General features: G+C 36.9%; 4 protein-coding genes across 4 annotated transcripts in view; 3 read left to right on the forward strand and 1 right to left on the reverse strand.

Moving 5' to 3' along the window:
- The window catches only part of ubl3a (ubiquitin-like 3a), a 36,685-nt gene extending 33,380 nt beyond the window's left edge, over window positions 1–3,305 (forward strand). Inside the window, exons 4-5 of the mRNA XM_014983187.2 lie at window positions 846–923; window positions 1,563–3,305. Of these exons, the coding sequence (XP_014838673.1) occupies window positions 846–923; window positions 1,563–1,615 (131 nt within the window). The 3' untranslated portion in view covers window positions 1,616–3,305. The remainder of the gene's footprint in view (window positions 1–845; window positions 924–1,562) is intronic.
- Window positions 3,306–6,480: 3,175 nt separating this feature from the next.
- Window positions 6,481–8,302, reverse strand: or30bu1 (odorant receptor, family 30, subfamily BU, member 1). The gene is made up of 4 exons (XM_014983186.2): window positions 7,489–8,302; window positions 7,231–7,408; window positions 6,844–7,147; window positions 6,481–6,771 (listed from the first exon to the last, which is right to left on the reverse strand). Exons 1-4 carry the CDS (start codon window positions 7,709–7,711, stop codon window positions 6,481–6,483), a joined length of 996 nt encoding a protein of 331 aa, XP_014838672.2. The 5' UTR covers window positions 7,712–8,302.
- A 5,247-nt stretch (window positions 8,303–13,549) lies between these two features.
- LOC106915533 (olfactory receptor 1E16-like) lies at window positions 13,550–14,539 on the forward strand. Its single transcript, XM_014983184.2, has one exon. It carries the CDS (start codon window positions 13,571–13,573, stop codon window positions 14,537–14,539), a length of 969 nt encoding a protein of 322 aa, XP_014838670.1. The 5' UTR covers window positions 13,550–13,570.
- A 3,153-nt stretch (window positions 14,540–17,692) lies between these two features.
- On the forward strand, window positions 17,693–18,643 carry LOC106911363 (olfactory receptor 6C4-like). Its single transcript, XM_014978152.2, has one exon. It carries the CDS (start codon window positions 17,693–17,695, stop codon window positions 18,641–18,643), a length of 951 nt encoding a protein of 316 aa, XP_014833638.2.
- The last annotated feature ends 1,003 nt before the right edge of the window (window positions 18,644–19,646 follow it).

Genomic DNA, 19,646 nt, shown 5'->3' on the forward strand with positions numbered 1-19,646 from the left:
TACATTTCTTGACAATGGATTTTACTGAAATCCAAGTTTCAGGTTCATATGTCTTAGACATTTTTTTGTGTGTCCATCCCCTGACTTGTACTTTTACTTGATTGTTCTTTTGGCTGCATGCTGCAATTTTTGCAAGAATTGCTGATTTAGCAGTGAATGGGTCTTTCAGACTAATTCCCAAATGTGCTTAATGCTTACAAATGTTGGTGAGTCTGTTATAAAAAGGTCAAAAGTGTTAAGAATCCAATTAAAATACAATAAATTGTTAAAAAAAAATGTCCTCGATAATTTAAAATGAGACATTTTCCAGAAATAAGTCTCAATCTGATTTGACAGATTTAGACTAAATGAGAAAATGTATAAATATATAAATTTTTTCCTAATATTTACTCTTTACATTTTGGTGGTTTCCTATGATTGGTTAACTTTGGGAAGAATTTTAAAAATGCTAAATGTTTAAATATTACTTTAAAGCTCATATTAATTGAATATGACTTTTAATTCTTAGTAGTTTTTATTAATAGTGTTAACCTACATTAAAGAAACTGAGCAGTTAAAGAACTAAAGAGAAGCCGAATTAGTCAATAGGTGGCGCTATTAGTTACATGTCTTATAATATTTCATCCATTTCTGTAACTTTCAGTCAGAAAGACTTTATCATTGAGCCACAGACCTGCCCGCCTGAAACGGCTTAATTTTCTCCACAATGCAGCCCAACCCTTTCAAGTCCGTTTTAATTTGTTCTCAGCTCTGGCAGGCTATTGAGGAGTGAAATGATACTGATGTTGGATGACATTGCACTGGCTGAAAATGACCTTTACATCCTTCTTCTTTCCTCTCACCAGCCCTCAAGCTGCCCCTGGGGAGGACCACGGTGATGCATTTAGTTGCCAGAGAGACTTTGCCTGAGCCAAATTCCCAAGGTAACGAGCTCTCCATCTTCCCCGTTTCCATTCAGAGGGCTTTTCCACGAGCTGAAGAACTTTTAAATATTCCACTCCCAGCTATTATTTATTTCTACACATGGTTTCTGTTTCTGGAACAGCCAGTAGTGCAAATAATTGGCACTTGTAGGTTTAGCTCCCAAGACAACAGCTTATTGTGCAGATTATAGATCTGATGTAAATCACAGAAGATGGCAGGTTTCCTGTAGATCACTGTCGATTCATGACTGAGCCCATTTAAAACAACTAAATGCAGGTTTTAGTTGGAATCAAATAGATTTTTGATAGAAAAACATCACTCTTGTTTATAAATATTCCTTAAAAAATGTAGGGTTGATTTAAGATGATTGTTTTCTCAGGTTTTAATGTCGCAGGTTCTAAAAATAATTTTAATCTAATATGAAGTATGCAAAATTACATTGCTGTGTATTAATCAAAGCTAAAGCATAAATTTAATTTGGCCTCATTTCTTACCTGGATAAATTAAGCCATCCTGAGTAGACCACGAAGTGTTAACTAATATGTTGGTTAAACTGGAACTCGATTCCTTTTATTAGACGCTTTGCTGAGTCATTGTTTGTCTGCATGATGGAGCTTTATGTGTGTGTTTGTGTTCAGGTCAAAGGAATAGAGAGAAGACTGGGGAGAGTAACTGCTGCGTCATTCTGTAAATACACACCTGCGCTGCCAGCCCTCCGTTCTGCTAGTCCGTTCACGCCGTCAATGTCCTGGACCCGATGAGCTTGTCCTCTGTCCTGGAGCCTGTCTGCCACCCGGATGCACCCACACACACACACACGCACACGCACACACACACACACACACACACACACACACACACACACACACACACACACACACACACACACACACACACACACACACACACACACACACACACACACCTCCTTACCACCTTCATTCACACATTTACAGGTTAAGTAGGATGTCAGCAGGCTCAGGCTAATCCAAGACCGAATTGGGGAGCAGGAAGTTGATTAACAATACAGTTGATTCCTATGCTATACTTGATTTGTTGTTTTTAACTGAAAAGTAGAAGAAGGAACTGGATTTGCATGTGTTTTTTTTTCTTTCTCTTTGCTTCTTTCCTAAACCTTCTGCCATACGCTGTCACACCTCTAATCGCCATCTTCGGCTGGTCAGCGGAGTTCGGCTTCTGGCCGAAGCTCCGCTCTGGCTTCTTCTCGTTGCAACACAGCGGCCAAGTTTGTGTGTGTGGCCTTGTTTTCTCATGTAGACCGGCTGAGAGTTTTAACTGCTGAGCTCATCAGAGCCTCAATGGTGACGCTGGGTGTGAAACCTTACGTGTTTGTCTGAAAGCACCTCGGTGCAGCAGAGGAAGTGTAAAATGTGCCTGATCAGAGAACTCGAACCAGGACTCACTCACTCACTCTGAACACACCTGTGTCCTTTTTAACTGCCCTCCTCTATATGTGCCCTGAAAGGTTGCAGGACAGAAATAACAAACCTGTGCAGAAATAATCCTGTTTTTAGCCAAATAGAAGAAAGTATAGAACCAGCCAGTGTTGGCGGTGCATCGTCTTTGGAGACTGGGTTCTATCAGTCCGTGAGTATTACTGACCAACTGAACTGGTGGTTTATTAAAAGCATTATGTGAATTTTTCTCCCTCTCCTGCAACATCCCGATCTCATCACTTTGCTATCAGTGTTGTGAAGGATCTCTGAGACGTCACCTTAAGTTTGAAAACGCTCCCTCCTTGTCTTAATTCTCTCTTCTTACCTCTCCTTCAGCATTAATGAGTCTATTTTGCACAACAGAAGCATGTGCTCTTTCATCAGATTAAAGCAAATGTATGAAATGGGTTTTATTTTATGTTTCCAATGGAAGTAATGTTCCAAACTGAGGTTAACACGTGTAGAATATATTTAATATGAATCTTTATCTAGAACATGGAGATTTTAGATCTTGGTGATATCCATTATATCGGTGTTTAGTCGATGCGATTGTGTATGCGGTTAGCCTCTAGCCAGTTCACAGTCACTCACTGACGATGTCTTTGTGTTTAACAGCAGCAAATCCTCCCTAATTGTTCATGGACTGATGGGTTTTTATTCTCTTTTCTTCTGTCCAGTTTTTTTTTTTTCATTTATTTGTAATTTAATGTAATCCAATTTTTTGTGTTTTGTTTTTTTGCTTTAAAGAATTGCTTTATAACAGCACTAGGTCTTAAAAATATTGTTTATATTGATCAGGGTTCAAATCTGTACAGAGAAAAAGATGTTTTGAAACCAGTTGTAAATAGCACTAATGCTCCCTCTCCCCACCCCTCCAAATCTTCAAAATACATCTGTAAACTAAATAAAGGTTATTGAAGTGCACTTTGTTCTGTCGTTCTTCACAGCCCATTAACTCTTAGTTACAAACAGGCTGGAAAGAAATGAAAGTTTTTGAAATTACATTTTACATCTGGATAAGTATGGGAAAAAATGGTCTAAAACAATATTTGTGTTTTCTGACTTTATTCTTTTGTTCATTTCTCATCCATCTACCCATTTGTTCCTTTTCCATGTGTTTTTTTTTGTTCTTACTTATTTTGCATTTAATTCCTGACATCTGTGGAAATGTCTTTTTATGTACATTATATTTGGACTTCTACTTTAGACAATGATGCAAAAACCAAAACTTGGGTAACACAGTAACACTAGAAAAACACTAGATTTAAGAGTAACATTAGATAAAGTGGAGACTTCTAGTAGAACAGCTGGTTACCATGGAAACTGAGATAAACCGGATGACAGACATTACTGACAAAGAAATTAAAGTCTCCCTGCAGCTCAGGCGCTAAATTAATTGATCTACATCTAGCAAAAAAAAAAAAAAACTTAATCAGTGTACCAAATTAAACATTATTTCAATAATGTTGTAATGAAACATCATTCCCATGTCTGGGCCTTCTAAGAGCAGTAACCCATAACTCAGCTCTTATAAATGATTTCTCAGTTTGTAATGCATCTGAGAAATAAGACGATATAAGCAGCAGAAGTCAGTCTGACTCAAATCAGGAAGAAAACCTGAAGAACTGCTATAAAATGACAATGAATGAATGCAGGAGACCTTCAGCAGGATTTCAAAGACTGCAGTTGGTAATGAACTGTTCAACTGTGAAAACCCGTCCGCATAATGATAACAGAAGTCATTTTGGTGAGGAGGTAAGGAGATCTTTTCTTTGTTCTTACCAAAACAAACTAAAGTTTGCAAATAAACATTTTACAAACGTGTTTTTTTTTAAAACATCTAGTTCTGGGATATATTACAAAAGGGATAAAGAATTTTCTGAAATAAATAAATCTGCCTCTGTCTAATAATCAAACTTGGTCACAAGGTTGTGAAAAGAAGAAACTTGGTATTAATTTCTAAGTGTTTGTTTTCTTGTAGTAAAACTATAAAAGCTAGAAAATGAATGTTTGTTCTTTACAATGTTGAATGAATTGACTAAATTTCAATGCAACTCTTGAGTTACATTCCCAGTCGTGCATTGTAGAGTTATTTGAGAACTGACATTCTTGGAATCCCCGTGAGGCCTGACGAAGTTTGGACTTTGTCGTGTGAACACACCATTTTACGACCAATCAATTTACGGCACAATAAGCAGCAGGCTTTGAGGAAGAGAGCACTGACTCCGTCACTCTTTTTTTTTGTGTAAACTCAGCTTGAATAGCTACAAGAAAAAGATCAAATGGTTGCATCAATCAACCATGTAAGGTTCTGGGTCCAGGTTAGACAGCAGTGAACAGGTCAAAGTTCAGCAAGCAGAGCTGTGTTGAACACAGGGTCCAGCTAAGCCTGCCTTCCTGTCAGCCTTTTCTGCAAACATGTAATGCCTCATGTACTAAGTTAATGACACAGACAAGGAAGAAACAAGGTTTCATTACCGTGTGGGTTGTTTTAAATGAAAGAAAAAGCTCCCATAAATAAATCTTTGACGTGTCAAAACAGTATGAGAGCAGCTTTGAAAGGTTAATTCATTCACAGGTGATGACTGTATATCCTGTGCAGACTTTTCCCTTCCTCCTCTCATCCTTCTCTCCTACTGAGTCCACAAAGCTGCAGTCGGTGCCAGATGTGAAAGACGCTATTCTCTCTTTACTGGAGAAAACTGGGATATAGTTTGAGGAGACCAGTGACAGAAACACAGCAGTCAAGATCATCTTTGTGTTAAAGGGGCAGTATTATGTGTTTTCTAGAGACATAGTGCAATTTTATAGCACAATCAAGTAACTCTATTACCTTCAGTTTTAATAAAAAACACTGTGTATATCAAACAGAATTTAAAATAAATTTTACTTCGTAAATTGGGCATCTGTATCTTTAAGAAGCTCCTGCTCTTTCCAACACGTCATTATGACAACGTTTCTCCATTATGCCGTTAACAACCATTCTTGGGAGCATTAGACTGAGAAAGGCTACATATGATGAGCTCAGTAGACACGTAGTTCCACCAGGTGTTTGCTAATTGCTGCTGCTGCTAGTCTGGAGGAGCTTTGTGAAAATAACAAGCGCTTTGTGAGACTAAGCCTTTAAGCACTCCTCAATGGCTGCCGCTTGAGATTCAAGTATTTTTTTAAACATGGATAAATTAAGGTTTTTGATAAGAGAATATTTTTATAACATAATGTAAAGCTAAAAAAGTCAAATTTACATATGTCACCCTTTGAAACCAGCTGGTTGTCATTGCTGGTTTCTCAATGTCAACATTGTTCAATAAAGAAAGTATTTTGATCCTGAAAAGTCACTTAGACTGGGAAGATGACTATTTTTCCAAGAATAATCTAATATGCTCACACATAATAAAGACACCAGTTCATATGAATACACATCCTAAAGCCCTTCAAACCTCACTTATGTTTTATTTCCAGATTAAAAAGTTTGAGGATACTGCCATCTTCTGGCTTAACACATTAGCTCATCTTTAAAACCTTAAAACAAACAATGCTTTCAAACTGCACTTGTACATAGAAGCTTCTCTTTTTTGAGGTAAAATAAACATTTAATGAATTGGATTTTGCAACTTTATATGCTTATTGTAAATGGGATGGATATTTTACCAGAATCTTTCACAAAACATTTCTTATTTCTGTACTTGTAGATGCCTTCAGATATTTTTTGAAACATACTTCTAAGCGTATTCCTGTCCGAGCTTCACCTTAATACACAAAGTCTCAGTAAAAAAAAAGAGAGAAAACCCAAACAGAGTAATTGATGGATGATAAATTTACTTAAATATAAACAATCATACATCTGAATTCAAGTAGCGCTACCACTATTAGGAAATTAAAATAATAAATAAAACCTTTTCAATCTATTTGATAACATTTCATCTGGGTACTGTGTGGAACCCAATGGATTATTGAACTTCACCTTTCAAAAACTTAAAGTTATGAGCGAAGAATCATCTTTTCTAGAGACAAATGGTAGAATGCTGGGAAACCAAGGTGGTAGCAATAAACATATATTACAGAAAGATGCATTAAATGAAAACACGGTTTACGTTTTTCATTTTACTTTGGGGACATCGGCCGTTTTGCTGGACTTGGGCTGAACAACCTGTAGCCTCTGAACCCAGCGGCTCCATATCGCCTTGATCTCCTTGGTTCTCAGACAGTACACAAACGGGTTTATGAGCGGAGGGAAGAAGCTGTAGAAAAATGTTGTGGCTATTCGGCTGTCCGAGGTCATCTGCATGTTAGGAATGTGTGGTGCGGAGTAGACGAAGAAGCGTGGTATGTAGTAGATTGAAATGATGCAGCCCTGGGTGGCACACGTCGATAAGGTCTTCCTTCTGCCCTGCGGAGGGCAGCAGATCACAGTTAGGTCATTCTGAAACAAGAATAAAAGCTACGAAAAGCTGCAGCTCACCTGTCCGCTGGTCATGTGAAAGACTGAGATTATGATGCAAAAGTAGGAGAATATCACAAAGCCCAAAGGAACAAGAAGGATAAACATTGCAGTGGCATATGAAGCCCCGGAAAGATACCTTTTATCCCCACATGCAAGAGCGGTAAGGGATAAGGTGTCACAAAAGGCCTGTATGATTTCATTAGATCCACAAAAAGATATCTGGGTAAAGTTAATGGAGGTGACACCAGGGAAGACATGTGCCACTAACCAGGAGAAAACTGTCAGGATTGTCATAGTTGGGGCCGTCATCAGCATGGGATATCTGAAAAGAAAAAAAAAGCGTATATGATTGATGTTTTCTTATAAGTTTCAGGCCAAAAAAGTGTACAGTCACTTCTTTATCACCTGAGAGGAAAACAGACGGCCAGATACCGATCCATAGCCATGGTCAGCATAATCAGGGAGTTCAAACTCCCAAAATAGTGGATCATGTGTCTTTGGAAATGGCATGTGTAAAAGCCGATACTCGCATCATTCCACCAGTAGCGAGCAATAAGTTTTGGTAAAGCCACTGTGGTAAAGCCTAAAGAAAAGCAACAACATGCATCAGAGCCATTTCAAAGATACAAAATACAGTTTGACGTTAAAATATACAACATTCACCAACGTCTGAGAGCGCCAGGCTGACCATGATGATGTACATGGGCTTCTGGAGACTGTGCTCCAGAGCAAACATCACCACCAACACCAGGTTTCCCACCACTGTGGTCACATAGAGGATGAACAAAAACCAGGCCACCGTGTGAAAATGCTCCAGCTGGAGACCTGGGAAGCCCACGATAAGAAACGCTGACACTTCAGTGTAATTCTCCTCCCCTTGAGCCATGCTGCAAGCAAAGTGGGCGAGAAAACGGTCAGACTGGCAGCAGCAGCACTAGTATTCAACTGAATAACATCCAGGAAATGTAAGCAGAGATCTCACCCTGTGCTTTGTTTTTTTTTTTTGTTTGTTTTTGACAGTGCGGTGGGTAAAACCAGAAGACTCAGAGTTTTATTTAAGATGTTCCAGCAAAGGGAGCATAAAGTTTGTTGATGCAACTTTGTCTCAGAAGAGAAAATATAATTAGCTTGTTCAAGTTGTCTAGGAGGAGATAGACACCAGGCCCCCTGCGACCCTGTAAGGGCGAGTGGGTGTAACTATTGGATGAATGGATGGAAGTTGTCTAGGAAAGCTTTGAATAACAATTTAGTCCTAGAAACTACTTTAAGATATTACACTTTCAGCAGACTCAAGGAATGGCAGAACATCTCAGAGGCCATCTAATCTGCCAGGTTCATCTTAACTCTTATGGAAAGATCTGGTTCTGACTGAAACAGGAAAAAAATCATCTTTAATTCTTTAAGTGACATAAGCAAACTGGTAGAAACTGAGCTCATGTCCACTATTTCAAAAATTCTTGCAGAGATTGTGCTTAAGAGGTATTTTTTTGATTTTTAAGTTACATAATGAGTTAGACCAAAAGAACCCAAGAATGGCTGCAGTTGTTTGACCAAAAAAGTCAAGGAAGTACACACATGCCACACTTTCATTGAGTGCATGTGTGTCCAAAAAGTGGGCCAAAAATCTTGGTTTGTTGTTTTATAGAATAAACTAGAAGAAGTCTTATCATTCTTGACAGACTGCCATTTTGAGCGATGTAGGATAACTACATTGCTCATACCTCATCAAACTTCTGCCACAGTTAGAAATAGAAATTGGTTCGATGGTAAAATAATATTGTACAACACTGACAATAGCCTCAAAACTAGATAAATACAATAAAATTAAGCAATTGTACGTCTTCCTCCTGAATTGCACGCCTGCATTCAGGCCTGACTGAGGTTTTGAAGTTGATCTGGAGGACATAAAGGATCAACATCTTTTATGTTTTTTACTGTTATGTTGTGTTTTGATGTACAGCACTTTGTATCAGCTGTGGTTGTTTTAAAGTGCTTTATAAATAAAGTTGGTATGGTATGGATGAATTTGCACTCTGCTGCCACACTGGGGACTGGAATTACAAGCCCCACTTGAACCAGAGTTTTGAAAACGGGGAACATTACTCCAGTTAAAGTAATGAAAAGTTTCCTGATCCCATTCAGCGGTAGAAAATCCTGCAGCAATGGTTCAGCTGCACCAAACATAACTCTTTAGCATGCTGTCAGCTCCCAGAGAGCGAGATGCACTGAGTTCAGAATATATATATTTCATCAAGAAAATATTCCCTGCTGTAAAGGGATTGTCGGTGTTTTGACTGGACTAAAACTTTTCTTTTCTGTGAAGATATCCTTTGCCGTTTATTTTGCTAAGTAGTTAGCATGAGCTAGGCCTAGCTGAACTGGTTCAAATTGAGGTTTCTCAATAAAGTCTTATTAGACCATGTTTTTTCTTCATATGGTCCTTTTTTTTTTTTTTCAAAATTTAGCGAAAAACTAAACCATTTTCACCACAGTGCTGTTTATTTACTCATCTGTAATCCAGTTCTTGTGAACAGACATCACCTATTTATTACCCTTTTACCCATTTGTTGGTTTAAAAACCAACTCAGCCTGCTGGGTCTAATCAACAGCATTAAATGCTTTAACCCAGCATTTTCTCATCACTGTTTTTCAAGTCTCAATTATTACAGCTGTGAGGAAAGTTTCTGTGTAGAAAGAGTTTAATAACCAATATTATTTGGGTGATAAACGTTTGTTTTGTTTGTCCTATGTCACTGTGCTGCTCTGTGATGGACTGTCCATGGTGAGGCCTCCCTTTTGAGAAACATGTCAGCTCCCCATGCAAACCCACAAGGTCGACCAGGTATAGACAATGGATGGATGGATTTCTGCTTTTCATCACAGAACAGGAAGGAGGCAGCAGATGTTTTCTCAAATCCTCCCAGGATCAATTAGTGAGTTTAACATAACAAGTTTGAGTAAGACCCTCTGAGAAAAGAAATAGGCTTGTGTAAAGAAGAAAAAAAAAACATCAGGATTCTCCTGAGGCCACATGAGAAGATATTGTCCCATTATGGTGCGACAAAAACAAACAGTGTGACTGATTAGGAAAATTTAAATAAGTGATCATGCAAAGTAACAACAAGTTACTGCAAAGTAACAAGCCAGTATGACTCTCTTTCTTTGATTGCACAAAGTTGGGAAGTAAAAAAAAAAAAAAAAAAAAAAAAAAAATTCTGTATCTTTTTTCAGAACATCTCTAATATTCCAGACCATTCAGAATGTTGAACTGCTTAAAACTGATTTCCTCACAAAAATGTGCCGTTTAATAAACATCTCTGAACTGAAATGGTAAACAATTTCCTGTAATTTTGATTTTGTTCTGGGCTCTGGCATGACAGAGCTAATCTGTGTTTGGACTCTTTTATAAAATCACAGTTGATAAATATGTTTAAATCTAATTAAACAATTCAATTACAGAAAAAAAGCACATCAGAATTAGGTGGATAACCAAGACTGCATCTTTTCAATAAGCTTGATTTCCACATTCTTATGTTTCTTTGTAAAAATAATTTGTCCTTCTCCTTTATTCCTTGAAGTGAATCTCCTGTGGGATAAATACTCGTACTGCACCTGGGGAGGGAATTGTATTAATTTTCAACAATAACCTAATAGAAAATCCCTGTGGAAGTTACACCATGCACCAGCTTGACTTCAGGAGCCACGAATCTCTAATAGTCACTTGAGATAAGTTCTGGTTTTTGACACAACACACTGGGCCACATGCAATGTCATAGGGCTGCCTGTGGCTGTTCAGCCTCTGGGCCTTTATAAAACCACATAACTATAAAGACAACAACAAATAAAAAACTTTGGCAGTTCTTTTCTGTGTTTTTATTAAACCTACACAGAATATCAACAACAGAAAGGTTAAAAGCTAACTTCTGGAAAGAGCTCACTTTGCTTGTCTGATTCTACAAAACAAATACTTTTTTCTTATTGAAAAGTCAAAAGCTGCTTGTTGGTGCATTTGTAGGTTTAAAATGATGGGCTGGCTTGGTTTGGTGTAATTGAACAAATAGAAAATTAGAAAATGGCCTCTTTCTTACAGCACTAACATGAGTAAAACGTAAATAATAATAAAAAAGTTTAGTCGTTGAACGAGAGCATCAGCTGAGCTGCTGATGATGACATATTATCCTTCTATAGATTCAGATTTATTCAAGTCCTGAATGGACAATTAATGTTACAGCAAGTATATATACATATGAAAAGATAAGTTAAAAAATAAAAGTCGTGTTTCTAAACTCCAAGCATTGTTTGAACAATATTTCCAAATCTTACCAAATAATTTATTATTAAAACATTATAGAAAGATTTTTGAACCTAAATTTTACTAAACAGTCGATTAAATACCCATAAATTTAGCCTAGCCATTGTCATCCTACACAATTCAGCTTGATTCTCATTTTCTTTCACTGCACTGTCTGGGATTTCTCCCATTGAACTGGATTTCAACCGGACCAAACAGCAAACAGAAGGACAAGTTGTGAACGATGTCCTCATTCACCTCTTATTGAGTCAGTTTGTTTCGTGTTATTGATTTCCTAAAGTGAGACACTAGATGAAAAACATTTATTCTGTACCCGATGAAGAAATTTCATCAATCAGTTCATTTATTATGCAACAGTAGCATTATAACATGTCTCTTTTTAAGGGTACACAATTCACCAGATTGATCTTGGAAGCCTTGGACAAGACAAGCGATCAGACGGGTCTAATAAGAATGATGACCGCATGTGAAGCAGCCCTTTAGGGTTCACTCCTCTGGAATTTGGATGCCATTAATCGCAGCTTTGGCGTCTAGTTTTTCAAACTATTAAGCGCATGTCCTAGTCTCAGAGGCAAGACAACATTAAATAAGATAGGATGCTTTTCTCTTATTAAATGAACGAAACAGGGATTCAGGTGAGCAAAGGCAGAAACTGCTTTATTATTCATGTTCAACCCTGAGCTAAGCATGTTGAGGATGTTTCAACCAGAGCTTGTAATTTTTATCTTATAAAGTTTGAGATTTTGATGCTATTCGTCTTAGACTTTCATTTTAACGGCATACCAACAGCAAATATTCAGGGAATAAAGTTACTCGTTTCACAGGGCTATACAGTAATTGTTGTTGTTGTATAAGTTACATAACGTGAGCCCTTCTCTCCCTTGGCTTTCAGGTGCAGTTAGGGAAACGGTGTTTACCTCAGGATGTGTCATCACCCTGCAGAAGCAATAACAACAAAACAACTCATTAACCCTCTCCACAGGCTGCGCTCCATCCAGGGACTGAAGAACATTTCAACTATGGAGTTACAGCAACTTTGCAGGAATAAACTTATTTATACTGCGTTGCAATGTGTTTTATCCCTGAAACTTTTCCACATTTTATCTTGTTACTAGCAGTCTTCGTTGTATTTTATCAGGATTTTACGTGAGAGACCATCACAAAGTCGAGTAGTAAAAGTATTTGCTCCCTTACAGATTTCTTCTGTTTGTGGTCATGAAATATAATACCAGACAAAGAGAACCTGAATAAATGCAAAAAACTGTTATCAAATGATTGAAAAAATATCCAACCTAACCTTTTTCATATCTCATGACAATAAGTAGAGCTTGAAACATAAACATACCAGCAAAATGAGATCTTTGCTTTCTGGCCCAACTCTTTCTGTACCACAACAGATAATTCATTCTCAGCTTGAGAAACTGATAATCAAGCATTCAAGACAAAATCATCATCTTATCATCTTGAGAAAACAATCAATGTCTTCTTATGATAATGGGAGAAATTATCTTATCATCTTGACCAAACGGTTATCCTTATCTGATAACAAAATACGTTAATATTGAGAAAAAAAAAACTTGAGTAGAGCCTCTCTTGACTTCACTTCAATACACCTGTCTAAGAAAAACATTTAAAAGGAGGAACAGTTTATAATATGGTAAAATAACCTTAAAATATTATAAAAATGTAGTATTTAGCAGATTTTATTCAGATTTAGGTTTTTGTTTTGGTTGAGCATTCCCGCTTCTTTAGCTTATTTTACCAGTTTTAAAATTAGTGACTTCAACAATTTTGACAGAATTAAAAAAATTCAAGAAAGGCAGTTCTGTTTCAGAAGTGGTTGTTTTTAAAAAAAAAAATTGTCTTGAAAGTTGGAATATGCGTGTGGTTTGGTCTTATGATCTGCTGAGATGTGCTATACAAATAAAATTTGATTGATTGATTGATTGATTGATTGATTGATTGATTGATTATGAATGCATGATCTCCCAGTAATTCAGCTGCACATCTTGCATTCACAACTGCTTGGGAATTCCCATGCAGCTTTATAGGACACCTCTTAGAGCCACAACGTTTCAAAGCAGGTTGATGATTTCTTTAATTCTCTGAGGACTTGTAACTTTTACTTCAGTTGTTTTCTAAGTTACAGCATCTGTTTGCACTCTTTTTTGTTGAGTTTTGAAATGAAAAGTAATTTAGTGGATCAATTCTGTGCAGAAGTCAGTTTTGGACACATGAACTCGATTCTTTTGCACCGTTGCTGAAGTGTTTTCATACAGTGTTTGGAAAAGCAACACTCAGGGGATCAGAGACAAACATAAAGCAGATATGAAAAGCTGTTGGGCTTATTAGTTTCCTTACTGTTGGTGTAGCAGCTGCTGACAGCAAAGATAGGACTCGGTTTGCAACAACAGGCATGACAGTAATCTGACAATGGATTTATTTAATCCTTTTTTTGTAAAAAATAGCACATTTATCCAACCTGCCTATTTCATTATAAGTGGATTTATTGGCTTACCTAATATGAAGTATTACTACGTCTTTCTCTTTTTTGTATTTATAGTTTCAGTGCTTGGAAACGTGGCTGTAATGGCTGTAATCTGTCTGGATCATAATCTCAGAACTCCAAAGTATGTTGCCGTTTTTAACCTTGCATTTGTGGACCTCTTAGGTAGCTGTGCTCTGGTACCAAAGGTCCTTGATATCTTTTTGTTTAATCATTATTATGTCCCCTACAACGACTGCTTGACGTTCCTTTTCTTCTGCTACACTTGCCTTTCGATGCAGGCTCTTAATCTGGTTGCTCTCTGCTACGATCGCCTGATGGCCATCATGTTTCCTCTGCACTATCATGTAAAGGTTACTCATAAGATTATGTTTTCCATGATTACCTTTTTTTGGCTGTTTGTAATAACTTGTGTTTTACTTGCAATTGGCCTTCTTACAAGGCTTTCCTTCTGCAAGTCTGTGGTCATTAACAGCTATTTCTGCGACCATGGCCAAATCTACAAGCTGGCATGCAACGACAATTTTCCTAATTTTGTGATCTCACACCTCCTTCCATGTCTGTTTCTTTGGCTTCCTCTTGTTATAATATGTTCCAGTTACATATGTATTGGATACACTTTAGCTCAGGTTGTTGCAGCTCAGGAAAGGGCGAAGGCTCTCAGAACCTGCACAGCTCATCTCTCGTTGGTAGTGATCTATTTCTGTCCAATATTGATCACGTTTACGATGGGTTCTGGCATCCATCCAAACGCCAGGATCATTAACCTGTCTTTGACCTCTGTTATTCCTCCACTGTTGAACCCAGTCATTTATGTTCTGCACACACAAGAAATAAGATCATCAATTAAAACAATACTAAAAGGAAGGAATAAATCTAAAATTATGGTGAAATAAACATTTTTGAGGCCTGTTTTCTGTTTCAAACAACAGAAGTATGTTAACATATATCATTTATTTTTGCATAAAAAAAGGACAGAGAGGCTTTATTTTAGCATTTGTTCTGAATTATGTAATCCTTTTAGCTCAGTTGTCTGTGGATGCTAACTTCTGTTTTGATATTAATAACAATCAATTTCTAGTTCTTTTCTAGTTCCTGACTGGATTTCCTGTTAAATTCCTCTTGTCTTTCAATGTCTATGCAAAGCATTTCCTAAAGATTTACTTAAAATTAAATTCAGATTTATGAAATAACCTGCTGTTTCCTCTAGAAGAAAATGTAATTTACTCTAACTGAAGATATAAAATAAAAAACCTGAATAATGAAATTATCTTTGTTTGTTTACTGGACCCATTTACAGTATTTCGTATTGGATTAACATTAACATTAACATTTTTATGGTGTCTTGTTGCTCTAAAAACGTTGATATTGACAATATTGTACAATAATGATATTTTTGATTGCCTGAAAGTTTGCAATATTAGCTTAGCACTAAAGGCTATTGTGCTTCATATGAATTTTATATTATTAAAACACTGTTTGTTTTACCGACATATATTTGAAACTGTCTCCTCTTCAGAAAATATTGCCTATTTTTTTTTCTCACAGTGACATTAAATCAACTGTTTTGCAGCTTATTCTATGAGAGAACAAGGTTGAAATCTTTATTTGATCAAAACAGAGCAACACAACCAGTTGACGTGCTTCTGTAGAAAATAATTTCTCTTCAAATGGCTTTGAAACCTTCATTAATGAAACTTAAAATAGTTGCAACTTCTGCAGTAAAGGGTGGAGGTGTTAGCATGATCTGTTAGCATTTATGGCTTGATCAACAAATGGAAAATAATTTTCCACTTTGGACACATTTAGGGCAAATTGACCAGTGAGTCGTTCTGTTTCCTTCTCTAGCTCTAACATAAAAGTATTATCATAGATACTTTCATTTTCTTGGCAAATTAATTAACAGTACCTAATAACTAATTACGATTAACTAATAGTAATTACTTCAAATAATTTGAACAACCATGTCAAAATCTTACCAAATTTGTTTATTTTTTATGCAACTGTGAGAAAATATTTCTGAACTGAAGTTGATTTCTGAAGATTATTTCAAACCTACTTGGCATTTTGTGATTTACATTGGGGTTCTGAGGCCAATTTTAGGGACTGGGTCAAAGGTGTGCCAGTAATTGAAACAAGAGCACTAAGCAGGCTGTAGATCCATCTTACTAAATCAGTTTAAATGTGAAGGAAGTTGATCCTATAATCTAGCAACAATTTATAATGCCTAAGCAGTGTTGTGGTCAAGACCACCTAACCTGAGACCAAGACAAGACCAAGACCAGAGTGTATCGAGACCGAGACAAGACCAAGACTTTTAGGGTCCGAGACCAAGTCAAGACCAAGACTGAGGGAAGTCGAGACCGTGTCAAGACCAAGACCAGTGGTACATGTCGCAATAAAATGTAAAATATGATGAAAATTGCTTCTGAAATTGATCTGAAAGATCCATATTCCCATAAAAACACCTAGATATTAAATACTTAATACATTTTACCAAAATTAAATATTCCATCTCTGTGCTACAATCCGTTGTGTTCTCGTGCCATCCTAAAAAGATAATGCCTTGGGCGTTTGCCCATATTGGTCATGTCAGAAACCACCACTGTCTGCACCATTAAACATTGCAATTGAGGCAATGCCCTGACGGTAAATGATGCTCAACTATGAACACTGACCAAGGAGCAACAAGCAAGAAGTAACCAAGCACAAGACGCTCATCATGACAGTTCTCACCCTCTTTCCCGCTACATGAAGCCAGGTAGTCTGACACCATGGCACACATTACAGCTGCCACTGTGAACGAAAACAAAGAGCAATGTGCATTCTCTGCATGCTCTTTCGTTCTTGTGTTTTAGTTATTTGTTATTTTAAAAAATATCAACGTACATAATTAAAATAATAACAGCTACTGCAGTGTACGCAGAGCATTACAAGAACAAAGAATGGGTGTTCTGTCAGGTCAGATCGTCATATGCTTAGCACGAACTCACGGCTATATCTGTCAGACACCATAAGATTTCATTTAATCAGCAACATAGAATCATGACGTAGCTCGTCATACACTTTGTTAATAATAGTTGTGTGGCATCCTGACTTAGCGGTTAAGTAGGTTAATGAGTTTTACACGGGTGTGTGTTGTAGCTGACTCCAGCTGCAGCCAGACCCTGCTTTAAATACACTTTGAAACCACAATGCATGTATATCTATATAGTTATCATTGTAAACAATTTAATGACTTATTTTCGCCATAACTTGTTGCGTATGGTGAACTGACAACTCGTCTGACGGTCGGACTTTTTAATGCGCATGCATGGTACTCACTGCATGTATGCTATTCTGACAGCGTATGGTAATCTGACAGAACAATGTGACACTCCAGTCCTATCTAATAAGTAAAGTGCCGAGCAGAAGAATTGGACTGTTTCTGAATGTCACATCACTATATTGCAGACTTTTGGACACAGCGTTGACCCATATATGCGACAAGTCAGTCAAAAACACGTAATTGCTTGGATTTTAATTGGTGCGTTTTGCATCCACCGAAAACAAAGATGTTAACAAATAAACTGGACAGAATGCTGTACGTTTAGTGATATTTTCACAGTTGCAATCTCGACTGGTCTTGAAATAAAATGCTGAGACCATCAAAAAATGGTCTCGACACCAAGACCGACCTCGAGTACTACAACACTGGCCTAATGTTTTATAAGTTAAAACAGATGAGATGAGAATGAATACACTTACTGAATTTATCTGATTGGAGAGAGAGGTCAGTCTAATGTGTTTGATATGAAAGTTCTTCAATCATCAACTCACTACCACTAATGTGATTTATTTATTTTTAAAAGTTTCAAGTCTGAGCATGTGCTTGGTTTCTACAACAAACGTATTTCCACTCCCGGTAACCAAACTTTGAGCTTCTGTAAAGCTGACACAAGGGAACAAACCTCAACTCTTATAAGTCAGAGAAGAGAAGCAGTGTTTCCATTTCAGTTGCTCTCCTCTGAACAAAGCTTGTCGAAGTAGAAAAGACTTGAAGCGAGTAGATGGAACTTTTCAATCCAGCTCTTGAGGAAAACATCACCTTTGTCCGTCCTGCATATTTTATCATAACAGGTTTTATTGGCATTCCTAACGTGAACTTCTACTTTGTCTTTCTGTTGTTTGTTTATGTTCTTTCAGTGGTAGGAAATGGAACTGTGTTGACTCTCATAATTGTGGATCATACTCTGAAAGGTCCGAAATACGTTGCAGTTTTCAGTCTCGCTCTAACTGACATCTTAAGCAGCACAGCTTTTTTACCAAAAATCATTGACATCTTCCTTTTCAATCATCGCTATATTTCGTACAATGAATGCTTGACCTTCATGTTTTTTGGCTTTACACTACCTGCAATGCAATCCTTTAACCTGGTGGCACTGTCTTATGATAGACTGATGGCGATCATGTACCCTCTGCACTACCAAGTGAAAGTGACCCAAAGGTCTATGATCAATTTGATCACCTTTTTGTGGATTTTTTCCATCACTCTTATCCTCATTCTTGTTGGCTTCATCACAAGATTGTCATTCTGTAAGTCTGTGGTTATTAACAGCTACTTCTGTGACCATGGCCCTGTGTACAGACTGGGCTGTAACGATGTTTCCCCCAGCCGTGTAATTGGTGTTTTGTGTCCCGTTATCATACTTTGGCTTCCTTTAGCATTTATCCTAGCAACTTACTGCTGTATTGTTTATGCTTTGTCAAAAATTTCAACAGCGCAGGAACGAAGAAAGGCTTTTAAGACTTGCACAGGACATCTTTCATTAGTGACCATTTATTTTCTCCCTGTTTCTCTTGTTTTTGGAATCGGAAGCAAAATGCATCCTAACGCCAGGATCATAAACCTGTCGTTGACTACTATAATTCCACCAATGCTGAATCCCATCATTTATGTTTTTCAGACACAGGAAATAAAACAAGCTTTGAAAAAGCTCATAAAGAAAACAAGGCAGTAAAAAATTGGATGGAAATTTTTAATCTATCCAGCAGCCAAATTGTATATCTGGAATAAATGTAGTGAGCATAAAAACTGAGAAGGGCAAACACAAACAGGTTTTCTTTTTGATCTGAAGTAGATACACAGTGTTTAACTGTGAAATTAAAATCAACATTAGAATAAAATGTTGGCAATGTTGGACTTAAATGTATAAGATAGATAGATAGAACAATTTTTGTCTGTGTTCATCTTCTTTGACAATTTTGCATGAGTGAATGTTTTTACTGTCACTGAAACAAGATAAATGTTTGGCTTTTTTTCTACATTTAATCAATAATTTCTTCTAAAAACATGAAATTACATTTGATATGTTCCGAACCACACTGAATAATGTTAAAAGAGTATCACACTGAATTACATCCAGATACCTGCTGTAAAGTGAAGATGCTTAATAAAATGTGTTCTAAAACAAAGCATGGAAAAAATATCATGTTGTGGGTCTTCAAATTTTATTTATAGCAGAAACCAGACTTGCAAAGTAAATGTATTGGCTTTTAATGCTGAGAGCCTATAAAATGACATTAGATTGTTTATTGGAGAGGTTATTTTTTACAGTAGCTAGCCTTCAGTAGTCAATATAATCAACAGTTTTAAATGCAAAAAGGTGGATTAAGCAAATTATTACAAAAAATGAAATGTGTTTACACTTGATTATCTGATCAAAAGTGTAAAGAGCTGTGTAAATAGTATGTGACCGCCATAACAATAAAAACATTATGAAGTAAAAACCATAAAAGAATTCAAGCAGTGTCCTTTGACCTTTCATCACATCTTTAAAATCTGTCTGACTCATCAAAATCTTTACATAATCAACTTTAAAGGCTTGTAACTGTGTTTCTTCCTTTGATCCAATTCGATACCAGCACAGCAGTCTACAAACAGCACAACATTTATTATTGTAATCGAGACTAAAAGCAGACTTTTAAAAATGTGCTAAGGGTCAAATCTTACTCTACTTTTAA

Source organism: Poecilia mexicana, unplaced genomic scaffold (assembly GCF_051168715.1).
Source record: "Poecilia mexicana isolate PSO_F unplaced genomic scaffold, ASM5116871v1 scaffold_14, whole genome shotgun sequence".
NCBI lineage: Eukaryota > Metazoa > Chordata > Actinopteri > Cyprinodontiformes > Poeciliidae > Poecilia > Poecilia mexicana.